We start from the raw sequence: 20,187 nt of genomic DNA on the forward strand, positions 1-20,187 counted from the left end.
TCAGCGCCGGCCGTGGCTCCAGCACTGAGTGCCTCTGCTGGGGGTTCGGCCACGCCGAGCCCGAAGCCGCCCTCGGGGCTCGCAGCCTGCCCTGCTGCAGCCCCTTCCTCCTTCCCCTCCGGAGCTGCGGAGCAGGATCCGCGGGGCAGGAGCTGCGGGCGAGGGGCGGCAGAGCCACCCGTGCCGGGTCGAGCCGGGCCCTCGCTCCGCCTGGCCAATGTGCCACCCCTGCCCTGGGGCCACCTGGCTCCCGTGGGGCAGGTCCCCAGGCCATCGGCAACAGAACGGGGCGCCTGGAGGACAGTGGGATCGGGGGCGGTGGGGACGGGGGGCGACGGGAGCTGCTCGTAAGTGTCTGAGAACAAGGTTCCCTCGGGGAGAGAGAATGTACGTGCAGGAGCAGGGCCAAAATCAGCCGCAGGGCTCTGGCAATCCCGGCTGAGCTGACTCACCCGCCGGGTCCCTCTCCGCAGCCAGCGGCAGCGCAGCACCTCGGCACGGTGGGTCCCCGTCCTTCCCCGGGGACAAGAGGGGCTGGGGGTCGGGGCTGGGAGCTGTTCTTGTGCCAGAGGGGTGCAGTGGCCTGGCGTGGGTGCTGTGGATGTGGCAGGAACTGTGGGCTTGGGCCGGGGCTGCTGCCCCACAGGGCAGAGGGACAGCAGTGCCTGCAGCCTGAGTCAGGGCTACTGGAGGAAGCAGGAGAGCAGGGAGGGATATTCTGTTTTTATGGCCTGTCTCATGATGTGTTTATGGTTGGGATGGGGCAGCCACAGATGCTGCCCAGCCCTACCCTGGGTGGCAGGTGAATAGAGTCCCTGCTCCTCATCCTGGTGCTGACAGAGGATCACAGACGGACTTTGCTCTCCAAGGTGGAGCTCCTGAGGGCTCTTGCTGGCACGGCAGCTGTGTTTGCCCATAGCCAGGCAGCTCAACGGCTCCTTCCCTGCTCATTCCGCAGGCAGAGACCCAGCAAGGATTTTGAGGGGAGCAGGAGCCTGCCCTGTCCCTTCAGAGCATCCTCTGCCCCGTCTGGCCCTGGTGCTGATCCAGAAATCATCAAGTCTCTGCTTTGGTACTGAGCCCCCCACGTCAGAGCAGCTGCCATAGAGCAGGTACGCTGACCTCTCATTGTCCCCAAACCTGCCTCACGTTTGGGGTGGGTGCTGAGCTGGGGTCTGTCCCCACAGCCCCCCTGTCCCAGTGGCAGGGAGCAGGGACACCTGAGCCTTGGCTACACCATCCAGGTCCTCACCGGCTCCCAGCCTGGCAGGTGTTGGCCCTGGGAGGGTGTTTGTCCCGTTGCAGGATGCTGGGGGATATGGAGGTGCAGGATGTGTCCCTGGTCCCTGAAGTGTCACCCGAACAGCTCCTTCTCCCCAGACAGGGACTGGAGAAGGGAATTTGCTGCCTGCCAGCGCCGCTCAGGGGAGGCAGGGTGGAAGGTGCCTCTCCCCATGGCAGCCGGGCCCCCACGTAACTCCAGCCAAACTGGACACCGCAGTCCCACAGGAGACCCCTGCCCGCCAAAGCCCACTCGTCTGCCACCTCCGGGCCAGCCCGGGCTCAGCTGTCACTGCCTGGCCCCACACTGACCCAACATCTCCCGGGTCGGGCACGGGCACATGCCGTGATGCCACGACCATCACCGGTGGGTAGGGATGGGCAGTGCCAGAGGGTGGGCTGGAGGAACCAGGGTGAGGGGGCTGAAGAGCTGGGGCAACTCTGGGCAGGTCCTGTGTCCTGCCTTCATCCCGAGAGAGACCGAGCCACTGTCTCAGCATCCTTCACCCCACACCGCATCCCGTGCCCCTGACCCCAGCACCGCTTGGCCGGGTAGAGCATGGCCAGGAGATGGCAGCAGGACTCTGCCCGCAGACAGCAGGGTGGGCCCGAGGGGGGAGCAGGGCAGAGCTCGGACGGGGGTCCCTGTATGCCATCCCGCGGGGGAACTGCCAGTCTCCACAAGAATGGCTTTGGGGGCAGACCCATCTGGTGGCACCAGTGCCAAACCTCGAGGGGACGGACTGGGCTGAGGGGTGCAGGAAGTGCTCCCCTGCCAAGGCCCCCATGCACCCCACTGTCCCCTCACACTGGGCTGACACCGTGCCTGTCTGTTCCCAGAGCTGTCCAGTGAGGATGTTCCCGAGGTGGAGATCATCAGCCTTCTGGCCGAGCAGCTGCCCCGCTACACGCTGCGGGCCGACACTGTCTTTGGCTACGACCACGGCGACTGGCTGCAAGTCCCCCTGGACCCCCCCGAGCCAACAGCCCCCCTCACCCCCCAGCAGATCGAGGAGACCCTGCAGTATTTCCGTGAGTGCCTGTGGGCTGGAGAAGGTGGCAGGGCTGGCAAGGGCAGCGGGGCACACGCTGTAGGAGCTGTGTGGGGTCGGGACGGTGAGGGCAGCCCCGGAGCTAATCACCAATAACGGGATTGACGGGCTGGATTTCCTCACCCAGAACATCCCTGGCTAATTCCGAGAGCAGCTTCTGCTGAGCTGAGCCGGATGCTGGGAGAGAGCCCCCGTCTTCTCCCAGGAGCCCCTGCACATCCCTGCTCCCCTGCCCTGTGCCGTGGCTGGCAGTGGTGGGACCCCGGTGGGGTTGGCAGAGGGTGTGCTGGTGAATCCCAGTGCTGCTGTTCCCCCCAGAATGACTGCAAAGTCCCCAGAGCTGTGGGGTGTGGATGCCTGGGTGGAGACCCTCACAGCCCCCACAGTGCTGTGATGAGGCCTGTTCCTGGCATGGGGTTGGGGTTCAGCAGGGGGCACAGACAGATTATCTCTGCTTTGTTTCTGCCTCTGGCCTGCGTGTGGCGGGGACAGATTAGAGTGAGGGGCTGGGGGATGGATGTGGGGCAGAGGGAGACAGATGGGGCTGAGGCTCCCAACGCCCTGCCCACGCCAGGCTGGGCTGGGGGCGAGTCCTCTTCAGCCTGTGCTTCCAGCCTGCCCCATCTGGCTGCTCCCCTCTCTGCTCAGCAGGCACTGGGGTGTAGCCCCCCAGCCATCAGCACCCCCGACCCTGCAGTGACAGTACAAGGGCACCTGAGCCCCAGGTTCTGTCTGTGCCACAGGGCAGGGAGCACCCGGCTCTGCAGGACCCTGGCACCCCCATCCCTGCTCCATGGCACCAGCTGTTCTCTGTGCCAGACTCCCGTGGGTCACAGTTCCCCAGGTGCCAGTGCCACGGGGACAGTGTGTTGGTGTGGAGGGGGCCCATGGCGTCATCCCTTTACCCAAACCTTTAAGCTGCCGTCAGAAATAGCCCCCTGTAATCTGCTTGTGCAGACACGGGGGACCTGCCCAGAGGAGCAAATCCTGGCCCAGGGGATTAGGAAGAAGCTCTTGCCTGTCCATGCTGAGAGGTGTGCGCTCAAGCCCTTGGGGTCTCTGGGGGTGGGTGACCAGTGCTGGTTGTGTCCCTGACCTCACCAGGGGAAACACCAGTGCCAGAAGGAGAGGCCGGGACTGAGGGCACCTGCACCAGCCCCTGCTCTGGGAGGGGTCCAGTGGTTACAACAGGACATGGCTGGTGCCAGGATTCCAGCAGGTGGGGGTCTAGCAGGCAAAGGAAGGCATTGTGTCAGGGGCAGCTCCAGCCATGTCCATCCGTCCGTTATTTGGGTGCTAAGGAGGAAGGGCACTGGGGCAGGTGATAGGCACAGGCAAAGTGTGTGTTGGCATTACCAGCATCTTGCCCACACAGTCTGTGCTACGTGCCAGTCAGCTCCTCCATAATTCAGCACACCATGATTTATTCAGCTTTCCCGCCTCTGTGCTGCCACTGCACCAGAGTGGTTGTGGGGAGCTGAGAGTACCAGCCAGAGAGGGCAGGGAGCCTGGATGGGGTATGGAGGGGGCCAGGCTCATGTCAGCTCATGCTCAGAGACAGAGAGTGCTGAGTGGGATGGAAAAGCCCTTGTGGGTCCCAGCACCACACTCAGCACTGCATGTGCAGGGTTTGTGTTGACTGTGATGACAGGGGGTCCGGGCCTGGGGTGGCAAAGCATAGCTGGCCAGAAGAAGCATATCCTGACCCTCACAGGGACCCCAGCCCTGAACATGAACAGCTTTCCATAAAGGGCCCAAAACCTCTCCCTGCACCTCCCAAAGGCCAAAAGCTGCTGTCTGTGTGTGACCCTTGGGGTCAGCACTGTGGAACTGCTGCTTGGGAACCCCCACTGTCCCCTCAGCACTCATCACTACCCTTGGGGACCCATGTGCCCAGACCCGCCGTGTCCATGAGTTGAGCCCTGAGGTGGGACACAGAGCCCAGCGGCACCAGCACCCGGGGCTGAGCAGGGCTGTCCCGGTGGGTGCCCCAGCCGAGAGCCCCGTCCCGCGGTGCCGGACGGAGACCGTATCCCCGAGGTGATCCATGGGTATGGGGGGAGTGGGCACTCCCGAGCAGCCTTGGCAGCCTCCGACCCTCAAACCCCCCGCCCCGCTCCGCCCGGCCCCGCCCGCTCCGGCCCCAGTCCCGGCCCCGGCCCCGCCGCCGGGGGACGCGCTGGGCAGGTGCGCGCCGGCCGAGCGACCCTATAAATAGGGGAGGGAGAGGCTGCAGCGGCTCCGCTTGGCAGGGCACGGCTGGGTGGGCACGGCGGCTGCGGTGGGCTCTGCACGATGGAGATCTGGAGCAGCCCCGCCGCCTACGACGAGTTAAACGGGAACGCTGAGCGCGGCGGCAGCGCCGACCCCATCGCCCGGGAGCTGGAGGAAGGTGAGGGGGTCCGGGCGGTCCCGCCCCGGAGATGGGGTTGGGGCTGCAGCGGGGCTGGTCTGGAGCGACGGGGCCCGGGATCTCCGCCGGGACCGGGGCTGGTCCGGAGCGGTGAGAGCGGGGTCTTCCCCGGGCGGTGCCGTCCCCGCCGCGCTTCCGCAGCCCCTGTCCGGCCCGGGCACCCACCGCCCGCTCCCTTGGGGACCCCCGGGTTCACCCCGACTCTAAGGAGAGCTGACCCCGCTCCGGGGGCGGGAACCGGGTGCAGGGACTGGGTGAGGCGCCTCGCCAGGGCTGCGTTTGCCCGTGGGGATGGGGGGTCCCTTCTCCCGTGGGAATGGGGGTCCTCCCCTTCTGCATCCCGCACGTCCCCGCATCCCGCCGCGTCGGGCCTGCAGATGGGTGTTTACATGTTTGCCAGCGCTGCAGCCCCCGTCTCTCAGGGCCAGCCGCTCGCTCCAACCGTAACGATGCTCATGCTCTAATTATTTCCAATTAATGGCTGAGGGGCCCGACAAGGTGCAGTTGGGGACCCCCGCGGGGAGCGGGCCCTGTTGGGGTGTATAGGGGGGAGCTGAGGCTGAGGCTGGGGTTGGCCTCTCGTCCTGTGGACGTGTTTGGGGTGCGTGCCCGCTGGGGCGTGGGGCAGCACCCAGGGTAGTGGGCACTGGACGGGACCTGGGTGGCGAGCGGGGGCATTGCCATGACAACAGGCTCACCATTATACAACCCCAGCTGGGGCAGCCTAATGGGATTTGTGTGGCTGAGCCTCCCCCGTTAACCCACTTCGTCTGCACGACTGGGGACACGGGTGGAGCCCCTGAGAGCTGCCAGTGCTGCTCTGCCAGGGGAAACTGAGGCACACACCCTCGGGCCAGTGGAGCACAGAAAGGGCATCGGGAGTGCTGTGTGGTGTGGGCAGGGTGAGGGCCACAGGCAGGTCTCGGGGTGTAAGCAAGGTCTGGGGTGCAGCCTCCTGGCTCCCTGTCCCCACACAGCTCCAGTGCTGCCATCTGGGTGTGTGCCCGGCACTGCCTGGCAGCTCCTGTGGGCACAGTTGGCAGGATCAGTACCAGGGGGACAGACATTTCCATCCTTGCACCTCCTCTCCCTGCCAGCGGCCGGGGGAGGCAGGGCCATGGCTGTGGCCTGTTCCAGTGTGGTGGTGTTGGCATGAGGGGCAGCTGCCTGTCCCCACAGCGTCCTGCCTGCAGCTGCCTCTGCCCCTGTCGCTGTGTGGCTCGTTGTGTTGTGCAGCTGGAGGGGCACCGGGTGGGTGCAGGAGGCAGCATCCCCTCCCCCAGAGAGAAACTAGGGCAGGGCTGGCTCCTCGGGGGGGGGAACTGGGGGAGGGGACTGGGGACAGATTGGAGGGGACGTTGCCTGTGAGCCCGGCTCGGCACGGTGCCACCCACAGCCATTTATACTGGAGTTTCAGCCTGCTTTCTGCTGGAAATGTCACCTCCAATCCCATCTCCACTGCTGGCCTTTCCCCATCCCTCCTTCCCATCCATGCATCCTGTGGTGGGGCTGGCATTGTGCCTGTGTGGGGTGGTGGGGGCTCGGCACTTTCCTTGCCACCCCAAGGTGCACACAGGGTTGGGGGTGAGGTGTGAGCCCTGTGTTTCCCATGATGCTGTCATGGCTGTGGGGATCCCTGCCCGCCTCTGCCTGGCACCACATCGGGTGCTGCCCAGCAGATGAAAGGTCCTTTTTGGTGACCAGCCTGGAGCAGCCTTGTGCTGCCTCCCTCCTGTTCCCTTTGCCATGCAGCTCTGGGCAGAGTGGTGACACAGAGTGGGGGCAGTGGGAGGACAGTGCTGAGCCCCCAGGCCAGTGCTCCCTCGGTGTGGGGGCTCACCTGTGGGCCGTCTCCCCCAGTCCTGTGTGCTGAGCGGGTGGTCAGGATCACCAAGACCTACCACGACATCGACGCCGTCACCAACCTGCTGGATGAGGTATGTTGGACCACCCCACCTGTGTGAGGACTGGGGGGACTGTGGGGCACAGGGGTGGGTAAGGACTGGGGAAGGGATGAGTCCCAGCTGAGGCAGACCTGCTCCTTGCAGAAGGAGCGGGACCTGGAATTAGCGGCTCGCATTGGGCAGTCGCTGCTGAAGCAGAACCGGAGCCTGACGGAGCGCAATGAGCTGCTGGAGGAGCAGCTGGAGTTGGCCAAGGAGGAGGTAACAGCTCCTGGGCACAGCTCCAGGCCTTGGCCTCCTGTGTGCCCCCCCCAGGGGTGGCTGTGGTCCCCTCAGCTGTGTCCTGAAGCCCTTTGTCTCTTCAGATTGCACAGCTGCGCCACGAGGTCTCCATGAGGGATGACCTTCTCCACTTCTACACCACCACAACAGAGGAGAGCGAGCCTACCACCACCACCTCCACACCGTGAGTGGGAGTCCCTCTTCTGCCGCTCACCCAGGGCAGAGTTGCTCCTGTGGGTTGGGCAGGAACTGCCAATAGCCCTGGGGTGGCACTGAATGTGCTCACTTCCCTCCCTCAGTGGCTGTGGGTCCAACCCCACACAGCTGAGTTGTTGCAGATCCCTGTCTGGGAGCTCAGGGAGGTGGGCAGGGGTCTGGGGGGCAGTCCCATCCTGCCAGCACTGCGGGTGCTCAGTGCCACCCCTGCTGCCCCCAGGCTGCGCCGGCAGGAGTCCTCGCTGTCCCTGCAGCAATACTTTCAGTACGACACCTTGCAGCAGAAACTAAAGTGCCTGGAGGAGGAGAACCAGAAGCTCCGCATGGAGGTGGGCAGAACCAGCTGGCGGATGCCCTCGGTGCCCACTTCTGCCCTGCTCGCTGCAGAGGGACCCGAGCTGGCCCCCAGGGAGGTGGGAGGTCCTGCCCAAAACGCTCAGCCCCTCCAACCCTCCTCCAGGCCACCAACATCGCCACGGAGACCTGTCAGTACGAGGACCAGGAGCAGCAGCTGATGATTGACTGCGTGGAGCAGTTCTGTACGTGGGGCTGGGGAGGTCTCCAGGCAGTGCCCAGCACCTGTGCGTGGTTTGGGGCCGGGGGCCGTGCCCGGGCGGTGACGGACCCTGTTCCTCTTGCAGCCGAAGCGAGCCAGCAGGTCGTTCACCTGTCGGAGGAGCTGGCGCACCGCGCGGAGGACGCGGCGCGGCAGCAGGAGGAGATCACCCAGCTCCTGGCACAGGTCGCGGACCTGCAGCAGAAGTGCCGCACGGTGAGGGTGCCCTGTCTGTGCCGGGCGGCGGGGGGGACGCTGGCACAGCGCCCTGACCTGCCCGCTCCTGCCCGCAGTACGGCTCCGAGGTGGAGGAGCTCCAGCAGCACCTGAGCGCGGCCAAGGAGGTGCAGCAGCAGCTGCGGATGGAGGTGAGAGCGGGGAGGGCCGCGGGGGCCCCGGCTGGTGGGAGATCCTGCCCAGCTGCCCCCGGGACCGTGCCTGAGCTGTGCCCGTCTCCCGCAGCTGCGGGACCTGCAGGAGAAGTACGCGGAGTGCGGAGGGATGCTGCAGGAGGCGCAGGAGGAGGTGAAGAGCCTGCGGAGCCGCAGCCTGCCCAACAGCACCGTGAGCCGCTACAGCGCAGCCAGTCTCCTGCCCGTGGTGAGCGCCCGGGGACCGGGCGGCGCGCCCGGGGTGTTGCTGCTCTGCCCTCTGCTGATGTTGTGTCCCCCCTGTCCCCAGGACTCTCTGGCGGCTGAGATCAAGGGGATGATGAGGAAGAGGACTGACAGCTCCTCCTCGGACTCCAAGTGAGCGCTGGCATCGGTGGCTCGTGCTGTGCCGTGGGTTGGGGGTCTCAGGGGCTGCCTCACCCCACCGCTCCCTGCCCACAGGAGTTACCTGCGCGTGTTCGAGACGGTGAAGGCGGTGAACCAGGTGGCTAAAGCCAAGTCTTGCTCCGAGTCTCCCCACCACGTGCCGGGCTCAAAGCAGTTGTCAGCCGCCCACTCTGGGGGGGCCAGCACCCCCCACACCAGCTGCTCTGGCTCGGAGGGTGCCCGGTGAGTGCCAGGGAGGGCTTACTTGGGGCCGGGTGGGCGAGCGGCTGCCCCTGCACAGGAGCCGAAGTGCTGGTGACCTGCTGGTCACACCGGAGCAGGAATCAGGCTGGGCAGGGAGGGCTGTGAGTCTGGCACAGCCTGGGCTTCTAACGCTGTGCCCACCCGCAGGGCCGAGGGGTCCGGCGGAGCCCCCCGGGCAGCGCCGGGCCGGCAGGCCCTGGAGGCAGCGGTGCAGCGGCTGTCGGTGCGGCAGCAAAGCCACTCATGCTCCGAGCGCTCCTTCTTCGAGGCCGAGCGGGAGCGCAAGCTCTGGCGACTGAGGGACAGGGCCAGCTCCAGCGGCGTCCTCAGCCCCAACGACAGCGTCGTCTCCACCGGCACCAGCTGCTCGGGGGGTTCGGAGCTCACCGCCGCCTCCAGCTTCTCCCTCGGCTCCCTCACATACCTGCCCGATAAACTGCAGATCGTGAAGCCGCTGGAAGGTGAGGGGCAGAGGGGACGCAGAGCTGGAGGTGCCACGAGGGTTCAACCACACCAGCTGAGCACCCCCGGTTGTGTCCCCCTGCAGGCTCTGTGACACTCCACCACTGGCAGCAGCTGGCACAGCCCAACCTGGGCGGGATCCTGGTGCCCCGCCCTGGGGTGCTCACCAAAGACTTCAGGCAGCTGGACATCGACCTGGAGGAGGTGTACAGCCTCAATGACCTGGAGGAGGATGATGTGGACACCAGCTCCTTCCAGCTCCTCCCTACCTCAACACCCACCAAAACCAAGGAGCGCCCCCGGGGTGAGGGCGGGGCGAGGGGACGCGGCCCCCGGGACGTTCCCATCCTCCTGCCAAGGCTTCCCCTCTCTGTCCCCTGCGCTCTCCCCTCTTGCAGCAGCCTGTCCCTGTCACCTCCCCGTCCCCACGGGGACGCTCTGCCCGCAGCTGCGCGAGGGCCTTTCTCTGCTCTCTGCCTGTGTCCTGCTCCCCCTCCCCGTTGACCCCTTGTCTCCTGTCCCTTCCAGTGTTCCTCTCTGTTAACAACCTCCCCCAGACCCCGTCTACCTTCACCATCACCACCTGCCACATCCTCCACCCCACCACTGCGATCACCACGGTGACACCCAGGTAAGGTGCACCAGCCCCGCTGTGCCGCCCAAACTCTCTCCTCCTCCTGCCCTGCCTGGCCCTGTGCCCTCGGGGAAGCAGCGGGCTGAGCCACCTGCCGCCCCTGATGCTCTGAGAAATGCCGGCGCTTGAAGTACCACCAAATCTGCTGCTGGGCTGTTTCTGTGCCCGGGGACGTGCACTTCCCTGGGGGCTGGGACCACTCTTTTTCCTCCCTGTGCCCCCTCCTGTGCTGCAGCACCCTGAGGGGATGGAGAGCCTTCTTGAGGGGGGTCACCCCCGGGGGCAGCGTGGGCTCCTGGCTCTGCAGGGAACAGACTCAGCTTTCCTCCCTCCACGCTTGGGCATCAGCCAGGACGTTTCCTCAGCTGGGTGCTGGGCTTGACCCTGCATTAATGAGTACCAGTGATTAACCCTAATGAGACCCCCCCGGCTCTCTGGGGGTTGATGTGAGCTGGAGTTCACTGTTAGACAAAAGCCTGCACTCTGGAAATTGCTCGTGGAGCAGGAACCATGTCCCAGTCCTGCTTGGGCAGTTTGCAGCATGGGAATCTCCCATAAGCCCAAGGCTTGTTAGGTGAAGGAGAAAAGGGGATCCTGCTCTGCCCCAGGCCCTCCTGGCCCCTGCAGCAGCATCCCCTGGGACAGGGTCCCCACTGACCTCCACTTCTGCTCTTTTTTCCCCTCCAGTCTGTATCATGCCGTCGTGCCTTCTTGTGGGCCCCTTGAGGGGCTGAGCCTCAGCAGCCCCTCACCAGAACAGTCTTCTCCCACCCTGGTGCTTCACCCTGGACCCCCAAGCACCCCTGTGGGACTCTTCAGACTCTTGCTGGGACGAGATTCCCACTCAGCATCAGGAGCTGGATTGTGGTGGGCCCCCTCACTCTGCTCCCAGGACTCCCAGCACGCTGACCCCCAGCCCCTCCCTGTGCCCCAGGGACAGGACGAAGCCCTGCCCAGGAGCAGCATCTTCAGCTGGAACCTGGTGGAGAAACTGCGGCGCCTGGGGCTGGACAAGGTGGTGGACAGAGGGGAGATGTCCTATGCACAGAGAGGGCCCAGGGGGCCCAGGGTACCCTGACATGACATTGCTGTGGAGCCACCAGGCTCAGAGTGACACACATCCTCTTCCTTGTCCATCCATGGGGAAATGGAGACAGGACAGGCTTCAGCCTTCTCTCCAGGAGCTGCCCTGGGACCGGCAGCACTTCGGCATTTGTGTGGCACTTTGCCCTGACTGCAAGGACAGAACCCAGCACTGCTCCCCATGTGCAGGGGGGTGCAGGGGGTGCCAACTGCCCCTGTCCCTGCTGGGGGCTGTGCACCCTTCATAGGAGCCAGTTTCTGGCAATAAAAACTGTTCCTGCTTCTGCTGAGCCTGTCCAAGGTGCGAGGGGCAGCTCAGCCCTTCGGGGCTCTCCAGATGCTGCAGCAAAGGGTGATGCTCAGGTGGGTCCTTGGGGCACCTGCCTCTGCCAGGAGGAGACCCCCACCCCACAACTCAGGCTGGGCCCCTGGCCAGCACCTCGACTGGCTTTTAAAGAGAATTGTGGTTTAAACTCTTTCCCACTCACTGAGTAGCAATAGTAGCAGCACACACAGCTCAGGGTGTTTCTTGGGGCACAACTGTTGCTGCCACCGGCCACATCCTTCACCCCAGGCTGTGCCCTGTCCCCTGGCAAATAAATGTGAAGTCACAGAGCAATTTCTGTGTGCTGTGTCTGCTGCTGTGTGTGGTTGGGTCTCTGCCCTGCACTTCCCTGTGGGGTTGGGAGGAAAAGCCCCCTGCCCACCCCTCCCAGCTCTTCTCAGCACAGCCGTGAGTGCAGCAGCCATAGTGCCAGAGCTTTATTGCAGGAAGGGACACGCACTGAGGGCAGGGGTGCTCTGTGGTCAGCCCAGCAGCTACACGGTGTCGGCCACGTCCTCGGCGCTGCGGCGGCCGAAGTCCATCCAGTCGGGGTAGTAGTGCTCGTGCAGGGCCTCCAGCCCCTCGTCCTCGTGCACAAGCCCCTTGTGGTTGTTCAACTCTACCAGGGTAAGGGCAGCAGTTAGAGCTGACACGGGGAGCCAGGCTGTGCCCCCCAGGGGCTGCCCACCCTGAGCTCCCGGTACCTGTGAGGACGTGGGGCAGGAACTGGGACAGGAGGTGCTGCTGCTCCTGGGACAGGTACTCGGGCCAGTCGCGCCGCACCAGGCTGGGGGGGCGCTGGTGGGGGTCCCTCATGGCACCCGGTGCCTCAGCCGCCGGCCGGCACAGGCAGGAGGCCACGGAGAGGGTGAGGATGAGGCCGAAGCACAGCGTCACCTTCATGGCTGGGGAGAGACTGAGGGGGAAGGGAAGCAGAGGGGCTGCAGCTCCCGAACTAGGACATGCTCAGCCTGCAGGGAGTTCACAGTCCCCTCTGTCCCTCCCTGTGGGCCCCCAAGGCCCCTTCATCCCTCCTGTCAGCTCCCCAGGTCTTCTCCATCCCTCTTTCCTGGCTAACGGTCCCCAGGTCCCTTAGAATAGAAGTCAAGGCAAAGGGATTCATAAGGATTGAGTCCCACTCCTTGCTCCCAGCAGGGATGCCAAAAGCTAAAGGGTATGGCAAAGAGCATCATCCAGCTCCTCCTAGAACTCCTACAGGTGGTGAGAAGGGTGCTCATCCCCAGGGCATGGCTGGTCCTCAGGCCTCCCGTGTCCCTTCCAGTGGGTCCCCAAGTCCCCTCCATGCTTCCTGTCTGCTCACGAAGTCTTCTCTATCCCTGTCTCCCAGCTGGCCCCCCGTCACCTCTGGGCAGTGGCAGAGCCCTGTGGGACTCACCTGCAGGTGCTGGAGCCCAGTGGGGTGTCCTGGCAGGTGTCTCGGGGGTGTCCCAGTGGGTGTCTCTCTCTGGGGTCACCACGGCTCAGGCCTGCTTTTAAAGGCACTGCCGTGGCTGCCCCACCCTGGGGTGGCTCTGCACCCACCCACGGAGGTGTGTAAACATACACTATGTCTGTGTGTCTGTACACACACACACACATCTACCTCCATCCTATCTGTGTTCATGTTTGTACACACATACGTGTGTCTGGGGTCCCTGCTGGGGGCTGCACACAGCCAGGGGTTGTGTGTGTGTGTGTGTGTGTGAGGCCCTTCACACAGGCCCCATTCTGCAGCTCTGGGCCTCTCCCTGCACCCCAAAAAGCATGACAGGGTGTCATGGAAGGGGTGGGCACCACTCACTGCCAGAGCCCCCTGAAAATCACCTTCTGCTGCCACCCACATCCTCGTTCGATATCAATGGTTCCTCCTGCCCGGATTGACCCTCCTCTTGGCGTATTTTAGAGAACATTTGTCTCCCTCCTTCAATAAATCCTGTGAGTGACATCCTGGGCTGGGCCGTGTCCGTGTCCCACGTCCCCGTGTTCCCAACGATCGGTGTCAGGGCTGCTCAAACACCACAAAACAAATGGGCTTTGGATGGCCGGGCCGCAGCCATCGATCGCTCGCCCCACCGAGCGCCCTGCACGAGGAACAAACAGATTGTTTTCCAATTTCTGGCTTTTAATGGCTCAATCTGGACCAAATGAGCCATCAGGGTGCCGGGCACAGCAGCCACTCCCTGCAGGGCTGCGGGTGGAGCAGCCCCTTGACGCAGGTCAGCAACGGACCCGCGCCCCTCGCCCTGCCCGGCTGGGACTGACCCAGGTGGTGCCTCCCTCCTGCAGCGCTCCTGAGGGCAGAGCCAGCAGGAGAAACCCAGGCTAGGTGTGCTCCAACAGCCCCTGCACAGGCAGGAGCATGGGGATGTTTGGAGCAGCATCGGAGCAGAGACTGGGCTGTGGCAGTCTGTGAGCACAAACACCGTGGGATGAGCACAGGGGCTGCCACCACCGGCTGTCCATGCACGGGGATGGAGGTCACTGCCTGCAGCACCTGCTCCCCGAGGTACAGGCAGGGCTGGAGGTCACCCCGAGGTACAGGCAGGGCTGGAGGTCACCCCGAGGTACAGGCAGGGCTGGAGGTCACCCTGAGGTACAGGCAGGGCTGGAGGTCACCCTGAGGTACAGGCAGGGCTGGAGGTCACCTCCCTCCTCAGTGCACTCATTGCGTTGCATTAATTGCAGCAATTTGGTTTCCAAGAGCAAAGTCTCCTGGCAGGGAAGCAGCAGCAGAGTGAACCCAACGCTCCTGCCAGCCCGGGGGAGATGGGGGATTGTGGCACCGGGTGAGCAGCTGTGACCTCTCTGAGCTGCCATGAGAAGTGCCAGGGTGGGAGCAGCTTCCCAGGACACCCACCACCACCCGCCCAGGAACAACAGGGAGGGAAACCTGGGCATTTTCTGTGCACTCAGATTTCAGTACATTGCATGTTGCTCTCGTGCAGGAGGCACTGCCAGACCCCGTTCAGAGCTGCCACTGCCATTTCACCCCACCAGACTCTGTTCTTGTTGTTGACTGGAGCTCAGAGGCAGAGCCTGACCGGGGTGGTGGAACCTCCCCCTCCTCCCCGCAGTGGTTTTCAGGAAGCACAAGTGCTGATCCTGCCCACAGCACTGCCAGGAACACAAGCCCAAGAGCTGGTTCGAGGGTTACTGTGCCCAGGCAGTGAATGACTCAGCATCCACCACCCCCAGGCTGTTCCCTCAGCTCTGGGCAGGAGCAGCAGGGACAGGACCGAGACAGCTCAGCTTCCCCTGCCTGCAGCACGTCAGAGGGGGGCACAGGCCCCAGGCCCCTGCAGACCCCCAGCAGAAGGAAATCCCACCAGCCCCTGAGCCCTGAGCCCACACCACTGCTGGGAGAAGGGAAGTGCTTTGGCTCCAGGGAGTGATGGAACCCACCACGCACGGGCTTTTGAAAACCAGTTTTATTTAAATAAGACTTTAAATACATTACATAAAACATTAAAAATTAAACCAAAGCTGTTCTTACTGCACAGGGTATGATGCAGCAGTGCTATGGACACAAAGCTCTGCAGCTCCAGCTACAAGAATGCTCCTCACATTGGTCCAACACTGATCACTTGTCACAAGTTCAGCCCCTGGGATGGTTCCTTCCCGGGCCTGGCCCCTCAGGGCTCGCCAGGACCAGCACCTGAGCCGCAGCCAGCCAGCCTCCAACTCACTCTTCTGCCACTCTTGTTCCAAGCCAAGCTTCCCCAAATCCCTGTGCCACTGGGAGCCAGCACTGCCCAGAGGGACAGCACCATGTCCCCGTGCCACAGCTCAGCTCGGGGCCCTGGCTGGGCAGGGCAGGATTCCCGTCCTCCACGCTGGAAGTGCAGCTGGACTGAGGAGCCATCCGGGCAGGCGGTCCCTGGGCCGAGCTGGGCACAGCTGGTACCTTGGGCTCCAGGCTGGACGGGGCCACTGCCCACCTGAGCTCTGGGAAATGAGGGACAGGCAGACGGGATAGCATGGGCTCGTGTCAGTTTATTACATCACCAATTACACCAGTCCAGACTCGAGAGTGGACCTAAGATTGTTACATTACACAAACCGGCTGCTTTTAAACTTATGACAAAGGACAGGTGGGTATTTCATGGTAAGGAAATCTTCTTGCATAAAGCTCCAGTGGCCCACAGGCACTTAAAACCCGTGGACTTTCAGCTGGTCGTCTTTAGCCAGTCCAATCTGCAAGACAGAAAACCCATTTATAACACAGAGCGAGGCCTCTGTGCCTCCCCACACCACCCATGCCCAGAATGGGCACATTCCTGCTCCCCCTGAGCAGGGAAGGAAGGTGAGACTCCACTGCAAACCCCGCTGGGTGGAATTTGCCTCGAGCAAGGACTGAGGCAGAACAGAATGAACCAGCTGCCCCAGGGTGTCCTACCTCCACGAGGAACTGGCAGATGTTCTTGCGCTGGTCACCCTGCAACTGAATCACTTCTCCATATTCGGGGTGCTCAATCACAGTTCCATTGCAGGCAAATTTCTGCAGCAAAGAGCCAAAGCCTCCTTAGCACCACATCACCCCCCCTGCCAGGCCTGCCCGGCCCCCACACGCACCTTCTTGAAGGCCTTCACCAGTTTCTTTTTATCGTAGTCATCCGCGATGCCCTGGACTGTGGTGAGGGTCTTCCTGCCGTTGCGCTGCTGGATCCTTATATGGATGTAGTCCTCAGTGCCGGCCGGGAGCAGGTCATCACCCTTACTTGCATCCGCAAAGGGGTCTGCGGGGAGCGCCGTCAGGCCCCGCCCCGCCGCGCCCCATTGGCCGCCGCGCCCGCCGAACGCGCCCCATTGGCCGCCGCGCCCGCCGAACGCGCCCCATTGGCCGCCGCGCCCGCCCGTCACCCGCCGGCCCCGCCTCCGCCCCAACTGCCCGCCCCACGATGGCCCCGCCCCTGTCCCCACCCCATTGGCCGCCCCGCCTGCCCATCACGGCCGGGCCCCGCCCTCCCCCCCCCCCCCCCCGGCTGACGCAACCGCCGGAATCGCAACTGCGCCACGGGGCGGGGCCGGGGCGGGGCCGCGCTGCCCGGGCCGCGCCGCACAAAGGCCTCACCGAAGGGCTGGAGGTTCTGGATAGCGGACATACGATACGCTTCCCTTCCCTCGGCGGAGGCGGCGGCGTTGGCGGCGTTGGGGGCGGCTGTGGCTGTGGCTGTGGCGGCGGCGCGGGCGGAGGATGCTCTCGCGGCGGCGGCTCGAGGCGCTGTCAGGGGGGCGGGACCGCCGCCGCCCGCTTATATACCGCTCGTGTGACGTCAGCGCGCACGGCGAGCGAGGGCGGTGATTGGTCGCCGCGCGGGGGCGTCGGGACGCAACGGCCGCGCCCCGGCTGGCGCGGCGGGCGCCGGGCGCATGCGCGGGAGGGGGGGGGGGCCGGCGGCGCGCGGGGCGGCGCGTGCGCAGTGCGGGTCTGGGCCCGGCCCGGTCCCCCCGCCGGGCCCGCGGACCCCCCGGACCCCAAACCTCTCAGATCCCCGCGGTGTGCCCACCCAGCCCCTCCTGGCGCTCCCCAGGGCCCTCCTGGCGCCCCAAACACCTTCAACGTGTCCCCCAAATCTCCTGGAACCCCAGAATCCCCTCAGGACTCCCCCATCACCGGGCCCCCATGGCCTGGCGGGGCCAGCGCAGCCCGAGCCCAGTCACGGTGCCCGCCAAGGGGCACTGCCCGGGCTCGGTAACGGGTGGCACACGAGTGTGCCCAGGAGCCGGGCCCGTGAGCCCACCAGGGCCTGCAGCAGGGGCAGTGGGGACTGGTGGGCTCAGGGTTAATCCTGCTCCTGAGTCCCAGGCTGGGGGCCCAGGGCCTGGCGCTGGGTGCTCAGGCTGAGCTGCCAACACAGACGTGGCACCCCTGCTGTGGGTGAAGCCCCCAGGCCGGTGGGTCTGTCCACAGCGGCTTAGCCCAGTGGGGGCTGCAGGCACAGGGACATCCCACCCCACTGAGACCTGAACAGGGGCTAAAAATACCCCGAGACTCCAGAGAGGAAGAACAGTAAATCCCCTACACAATTATCGGCATCAAAGGCCTTCCAGGTCCAGCCAGAGCATGAACTTTCCTCTGGGAGCAAGTTAGAGGTGCACAGGGGTGGGAATGTCATCCCTGGGAGATGTGGGACTGCTGGGCTGTGCCTGCTGGGCTGTACCTGCTGGGCTGTACCTGCTGGGCTGTACCTGCTGGGCTGTGCCTGCTGGGCTGTGCCTGCTGGGCTGTACCTGCTGGGCTGTGCCTGCTGGGCTGTACCTGCTGGGCTGTACCTGCTGGGCTGTGCCTGCTGGGCTGTACCTGCTGGGCTGGGCATCACTTGCCTGCAGCTCCTCAGCTCCATTGTGCTCTCTGTGGCCTCAGTTGCTGTGCAGGTGTCCCTGCCTGGTGCTGGTGCCATCTCTGGGGCACACTGTGGGTTTGGCAGGTTTTTGGCAGGTTATTGGCAGCTGGCTGTGCTGCCATCTGTGGCTCTGGAAGCTGCCACATGCTCTGATGTTGCATCATTCTTAGGGGGTTTATTTAAGATAAAGGCAAGTGGTTCCTCTTGCACCAGGCAGGGGGTCATTTGTGCTGCCATATTTCAGTGTCTCTGTTTCTGAAGCACTTTACACTTCTGTTTGTGACAGATCAGCTGAAGAACTGGCTCAGATTTTCATTAAAATGTGCATTTGCTCCACGACCACCATGAACAAGCAGATGGCTGCTCTCTCTCCTTTTTCCTGCTCAGATTCTCCTCCTCTCCCATAGAAGGAGCCCTCTCTCGCAGCCACACGGTGGAGTAGCCAGACAGGGGAAGCAATTAGAGGCCTGCACTGCACCTCCCTGCTGGAGGCATTTCCAAGTCCTCGTGCAGCCAAAGGGCTGCTTTTCACAGTCAACACCAAACACTCGAGCAGAGCCATTGGTACCTCCAGTCTGGTGTCAGCTCTGGGCAGACCAGCCCTGCTGCTGAGCCAGAGTGCCCAAGATGCCCCAGAGAGTTGATCTATCAGTGTCACTTCAGGTCCACAGTGTCCCTGTGGCACACCCTGGTCGTGCCCGCACTGCTGCCCACCAGAGCCTTTGGTCCAGCACCAAAAGAGGAGTGTGTGTCAGGCACCAGAGCCGAGCCCATCGCTGGGCGAGGGCTGAGCACCACAAGGGAAGGGTTAACATCAGATTTTGTCCTTCAGAGCAGGACTCAGAGCTGGCATCTGCAGTCACGAGTGGCTATGGCTGAGCCCCCTGCACCCTCCTCACCTCTGCCCATCTCTGGGTGCTGGTCCCGACCTGCCCTGCCCGAGGAGGTGCCGCTCGTGGCTCCCCACGAGGTGGCAATGCTGGTCTCCTGCAGGAGCAGCTCTGGAAGCAGCCTCGAGCTGCTGCCGTGTCCTTGTGTCCCTGTGCCCTTGTGTCCCTGTGCCCCTGTGCCCAGCCCCGGCAGACAATCGCCCCCTGTGCCCCCGGGCTGTGTGCGGGGCCGTGGCAGGGCCAGCTGACCCACCAGTGTGGGCTCAGGGGCAGCAGGAGGAGCAGAGGGACCCAGAGCCACCTGTGTCCTGTGACACCTGCGCTGGCACTGCTCACTGGAAGGCACAGTCGTTCTGAGGGCTGGGGGTGGCTCCTGGGCACCACTGTGTCCCTTGGCAGCGAGTGGCGAGGGCAGGGCCTGCCCAGCACTGTGGTCCTGCCAGTCCTGGGGGTCTCGGGAGTGGGGAACTCCCATGTGCCCATGTGTGTGGCACAACAGGACCAGAGAGCCCAGGGTGATGCAGCTCAACCCTGTGCATGGGGGTCCTGCAGTAGCACCCTTGGGGGGTCCTGCAGTAGCACCCTTGGGGGCTCCCGGTGGCCCTTGGTGGGTGACCAGCCCAGGGTCACTGCAGGTCTCTCCCTGTTGGGTCCTGCAAGGCCATTTCCCCCTGTGCTCTGAGGTGAGGAGTCTTGGTGCCTCCCAGTACACCTGGGAAGGGCAGAAAAGAGGAAGGAATCATCCTGGCATTTGACTTTACTGCTTCTCCTGCAGCTCAGCAATGCCCTCGGGCCTGGGACATTCCTAGAAACCAGCTTTTCTCCTCCAACATCCTTCCTGAAGCCTCTGTGTGACTTCACAGACGGGATTCAGGATGAGCTGGATGTTTGATGTACAGCATTTGATCCCATTAATCAGCACAGGCAGCACTGACAGGCGTCAGCCCTGGTGACTAACCTGCTCCTGGAAGGAGCAGCGTGGCCGGGTGAGCGCAGCTGTCACGGCCAGAGGAATCCCTGTTCAGGTCCCACATTCCCTTTTGCTACACAGCTGTTCCTGGCATTCACATCTCAACGTCTGCAGACCCTGAGGTGCTGTGTGAACTGGCTGCTCCCCGAGGTCCCAGCTGTCGGATGCTCCGTGATGGAGGCACTGGAGATGCTGTGACAGACACTCAGAGGGTCCCACACACCTCCCTGTCACAGCCCCTCTGCCCTGTGCTCACAGCAAGGGCTGGCAGGGGGCACAGCTGGATTCCTGTCAACCCAGGGCCCCCCGGCATCGATGTGGCTCCGGGTGTGTTACAACCACTCGGTTAAGGTGTTTATTCACCCTCTCTCGCACTGCTCAGCTCTGCTTTCCCCGGCAGGGCCTCTCCCTCCCTGCTGCACTGCTGTGACTCCGCTGCTCTCCGCGAGGTGCCAGAAGAGCTCCAAGCACGGGCTGTGCTGCCGGGGCAGGCGGGCGGGCACGGACGCGGCTCAGCCTGCCCACTGCTCCCTGCTGGTACCTGTGAGCGAGCAAGGCAGAGCGCAGTTCTGTCCCTCCGTGCCAGAGGGTTCTCCCAGAGAGGGTTCTCCAGGGTCTTGGGGATCCCACGGTTTCCCAGCAGAGAAAGGGTGCTCTGTGCCCGCCGCTGCAGCCCCAGTCAGTGCCCATGTCATTGCCATGAGCTTTGTCCCGCACCCACAGGGATCCCCCGACTGAGGTGGGTGCCCCGTG

At 64.0% G+C, this 20,187-nt stretch overlaps 3 protein-coding genes across 4 annotated transcripts; 1 reads left to right on the forward strand and 2 right to left on the reverse strand.

Annotated features, from left to right (window-relative positions):
• Positions 1 to 4,597: 4,597 nt before the first annotated feature.
• HAP1 (huntingtin associated protein 1) lies at positions 4,598 to 11,516 on the forward strand. 2 transcript variants are annotated; one of them, XM_071577178.1, is made up of 15 exons: positions 4,598 to 4,725; positions 6,607 to 6,683; positions 6,795 to 6,911; positions 7,016 to 7,116; positions 7,369 to 7,477; positions 7,609 to 7,687; positions 7,790 to 7,920; positions 7,998 to 8,072; positions 8,167 to 8,304; positions 8,386 to 8,453; positions 8,538 to 8,705; positions 8,874 to 9,187; positions 9,274 to 9,492; positions 9,717 to 9,819; positions 10,510 to 11,516. In XM_071577178.1, exons 1-15 carry the CDS (start codon positions 4,629 to 4,631, stop codon positions 10,898 to 10,900), a joined length of 2,187 nt encoding a protein of 728 aa, XP_071433279.1. In that variant the 5' UTR covers positions 4,598 to 4,628; the 3' UTR covers positions 10,901 to 11,516. The 2 variants fall into 2 exon arrangements, with proteins under 2 accessions (XP_071433279.1, XP_071433280.1); XM_071577179.1 differs by lacking the exon at positions 9,717 to 9,819 and having other exon boundaries at positions 10,510 to 10,642.
• Positions 11,517 to 11,724: 208 nt separating this feature from the next.
• On the reverse strand, positions 11,725 to 12,169 carry LOC139682688 (gastrin/cholecystokinin-like peptide). Its single transcript, XM_071577181.1, has 2 exons — positions 11,935 to 12,169; positions 11,725 to 11,849 (listed from the first exon to the last, which is right to left on the reverse strand). Exons 1-2 carry the CDS (start codon positions 12,131 to 12,133, stop codon positions 11,725 to 11,727), a joined length of 324 nt encoding a protein of 107 aa, XP_071433282.1. The 5' UTR covers positions 12,134 to 12,169.
• Positions 12,170 to 15,203: 3,034 nt separating this feature from the next.
• On the reverse strand, positions 15,204 to 16,469 carry EIF1 (eukaryotic translation initiation factor 1). The gene is made up of 4 exons (XM_071577314.1): positions 16,302 to 16,469; positions 15,803 to 15,966; positions 15,627 to 15,728; positions 15,204 to 15,424 (listed from the first exon to the last, which is right to left on the reverse strand). The coding sequence occupies exons 1-4, from the start codon at positions 16,330 to 16,332 to the stop codon at positions 15,380 to 15,382; spliced, it is 342 nt and encodes a 113-aa protein (XP_071433415.1). The 5' UTR covers positions 16,333 to 16,469; the 3' UTR covers positions 15,204 to 15,379.
• Positions 16,470 to 20,187: the final 3,718 nt, after the last annotated feature.

This window comes from Pithys albifrons, chromosome 25 (assembly GCF_047495875.1).
Source record: "Pithys albifrons albifrons isolate INPA30051 chromosome 25, PitAlb_v1, whole genome shotgun sequence".
NCBI classification, from domain to species: Eukaryota; Metazoa; Chordata; class Aves; order Passeriformes; family Thamnophilidae; genus Pithys; species Pithys albifrons.